The following is a 3,070-nucleotide window of genomic DNA, read 5'->3' as shown; positions in this document are numbered from 1 at the left end:
ACGTGCCCTGAGCCACTTCCTCACGCAGGGTTTGGGATGTGCCCTGGGATGGGGAGTGGGGAGCTGCCGCTGTGTCTGGTGCCAAGCTCCGGGGGTAAGGGGGGGGAGAAGAGGGGAAAAGCAAAATTAATCAGCAATTAACTCATCCGGCTTTATTCTTTTATCTATTAAAGTCCTTTGTGATTTCCAGAAACATTAGGAGCTGTTTGCTGGCTCAGCTGCCGCTTCCCTTTTCCTCCTGCCGGCAGCTGCCCCTCTGCGCCGGCTGGGCTGGGGCAGAGGCAGGATCACTGCGAACGCTTCGTTCAGAGGGGTGTTGATGAAGTTGGATTTGGGTAAGTCAGCCCCGCTGCTTTTCTCCTTCTCGTCGCCCCCCCCGTCCCTGAGCTGTAACTGCTGCTGAGCCCGGGGCTCGCTCCCTCCTGACACAGGGATGCTCCCAGCATCACCCCTTTTCTGAGCCCAATTTTCCATTCCCCTCCCCAGAAGCCCCCAGGACGAAGGGTCCTGCACTGCTCTGGAGGGGGACAGCTGCAGCAAAGCTGTGACGAGGAGCAGGATGCACCCCAAGGACACCTGAAACCCACAACCGCTGGATTTTGGGGTGCTGAGGCTGGTTGACACGGGGGCTCTCCCACCTGCCAGTGGGCAGGGGGCTCAGCCCAGCCATGGAGGGGGACGGGGACAATGCCACCGCCTACAAGCTCACCCTGCAGAACCGCTCCAATGCCAGCGCCCAGTTCACCGGGGTGCAGCTCATCCAGTCCTTCAAACCTCTCATCATCCCCTGCTACGCCCTGGTCGTCCTCGTCGGCATCTTCGGCAACTACCTGCTCCTCTACGTCATCTGCAAGACCAAGAAGATGCACAATGTCACCAACTTCTTCATCGGGAACCTGGCCTTCTCCGACATGCTGATGTGCGCCACGTGCGTGCCCTTCACCCTGGCCTACGCCTTCAACCCCCGGGGCTGGGTTTTTGGGAAGTTTTTGTGCTACTTCGTCTTCCTGATGCAGCCCATGACCGTCTATGTCTCGGTGTTCACGCTCACGGCCATCGCGGTTGACAGGTGAGCGCTGGTCGGGGGTCCGGGGCTGGTCCCCTCCAGCTGCTGCTCGCTCGGGTTATGCCGAACACTCAAAATTGGAAAAAGGAAAATCCCAGGGATCTTGGCAGTCTCTCTGCAGCTTTTTCTTTAGCAGCAGGACGTGGCTGCGGGCAGGGGGAGCGTGGTGGGGGTGCTCAGCCGGCCGCCGCGTTGCGCCGGGAAGCGATGCTGTGCAGTTCCACGCTCGCCCGTGTGAAGCTGTCTATCGAAATCCACCTGTGGGCAGGTCTGCGCTCCCGGCTGGCGCGGCTCTTGCACAAAGGCGTGTTGGGGTTTGCACCCTGTTCTTCACGCTGTGCTGGGTAATTCTGCCCCCAAACCAGTCTGTGTTCTGGCCCCGGGTGGGGAGCACTGGTGCCTCCCCGGGCAGAGCAGCACAGAGAGGGGTGGAAGATGCTCAGGGGAGGGGGAATTGCCAGAATTTCACACTCACCCAGTGCTGCCCACGGTCCTCACGGCAGGTTCAGAGGTGGGCTGTGGGGGGGATGCTCCATGCCCAGCCCCACCAGGCACCCTGCTTCCCAAATCCGCAGAAGTGACCTGGTGCTTCCACAGCAGGGCAAGGGGACACGGCCGTGCCGCCCCTCCTGCCTCCGTTAAGCATCCAGGAAGAGCTGTGGGGGTGTGTGGGGGTTTCCTGGGCTGCCAGGGGATGCTCCGGGGTTCAGGCTCTCCCATTTCTCTCCCCACAGGTACTACGCCACCGTGCACCCCCTGAAGAAGCGCATCTCGGTCACCAGCTGCATCTTGGTGGTGGGGGGCATCTGGCTGCTGTCCTGCGGGCTGGTGGCCCCCGCCATCGCCCACACCTACCACGTGGAGTTCCAGGAGGAGGGTTTCGCCATCTGCGAGGAGTTCTGGATGGAGAAGGAGACGCAGCGCCTGGCCTACGCCTACGGCACGCTGATCGTCACCTACATCCTGCCGCTCTCTGCCGTGTCCCTCTCCTACATCTGCATCTCGGTGAAGCTGCGGAACCGCGTGGTGCCCGGCCACCCCACGCAGAGCCAAGCTGAGTTCGACCGCCTGAGGAAGAGGAAGATCTTCCGCCTCATCGTGCTGGTGGTGGCAGCCTTCGGGGTCTGCTGGCTCCCCATCCATGTCTTCAACATCCTCCGCGACATCGACATCAACCTCATCGACAAGCACTACTTCCTCCTCATCCAGCTGCTCTGCCACTGGTTCGCCATGAGCTCCTCCTGCTGCAACCCCTTCCTCTACGCCTGGCTGCACGACCGCTTCCGCGGGGAGCTCCGCAAGATGTTCGCCTGCAAGAGGAGGATCATCCCCGCCAAGCACTGCGGGGCGGCCGGCGGCGTGCTCTGAGGTCCCACACCTGCTGCAGCCGTGCAATTCGTCCTGTGCACGGCAGAGCTTTCCCCTCTGGTGGGGGCTGAGGGTCCCCATCCCACCTATGGGACTGGAGGCAATGGGGGTCCTGCCTGCCCAGGGGTCTGCAGCCCTCGCTGCAGCATCCTTCCCCTGCCTCGGGGTGCTCAGCTCTGCTCCCGGTGTTTCCTGAGCTCCCTTTGCCTCCTGGACAGCAGCTGGCATTAAAAAAAAAAAAAAAAATCATTTGCTGCAGCTTTTCCCTGCAAAGTCACCCCAGCAAAACCTGTTGGGACCTCGCAGTGTCATTATTCTAAATTAATGAAGGAAAGGGGCTTGCGGGAGTGGAGGAAGGGGTGAAAAGTATTTTGTTGCTGGTGTGAGGGCTGTAAGTTGCTTTCTGTCTCATTAAATGGATCCTATAGCTCTCATTGTGTCAGGTGCTGAAGTGGCATTTCTGAGAGATTGTTTCCAAAAAAGCACCGGTGGTTCTGTGTCAGCCTTGGAGCGGGCAAGGGGCTGGAGCTGGGGCCGGGGCAGGGCAGCCTGCTCTCCTGGCCATGCTGCTGGCCCTGCACCCCCTCTGCATGGGTCCCTGTGAGCCCCCTGGACTCTACACCCCCCCCCCCCATG

General features: G+C 60.9%; 1 protein-coding gene across 1 annotated transcript; it reads left to right on the top strand.

Annotated features, from left to right (window-relative positions):
• The first annotated feature begins 666 nt into the window (after positions 1 to 666).
• On the top strand, positions 667 to 2,435 carry LOC104467103 (prolactin-releasing peptide receptor-like). Its single transcript, XM_010080740.1, has 2 exons — positions 667 to 1,069; positions 1,801 to 2,435. Exons 1-2 carry the CDS (start codon positions 669 to 671, stop codon positions 2,432 to 2,434), a joined length of 1,035 nt encoding a protein of 344 aa, XP_010079042.1. The 5' UTR covers positions 667 to 668; the 3' UTR covers position 2,435.
• Positions 2,436 to 3,070: the final 635 nt, after the last annotated feature.

This window comes from Pterocles gutturalis, unplaced genomic scaffold, assembly GCF_000699245.1.
Source record: "Pterocles gutturalis isolate BGI_N339 unplaced genomic scaffold, ASM69924v1 scaffold36189, whole genome shotgun sequence".
Taxonomy (NCBI): Eukaryota; Metazoa; Chordata; class Aves; order Pterocliformes; family Pteroclidae; genus Pterocles; species Pterocles gutturalis.
This window is presented reverse-complemented; position numbering and strand designations above follow the sequence as displayed.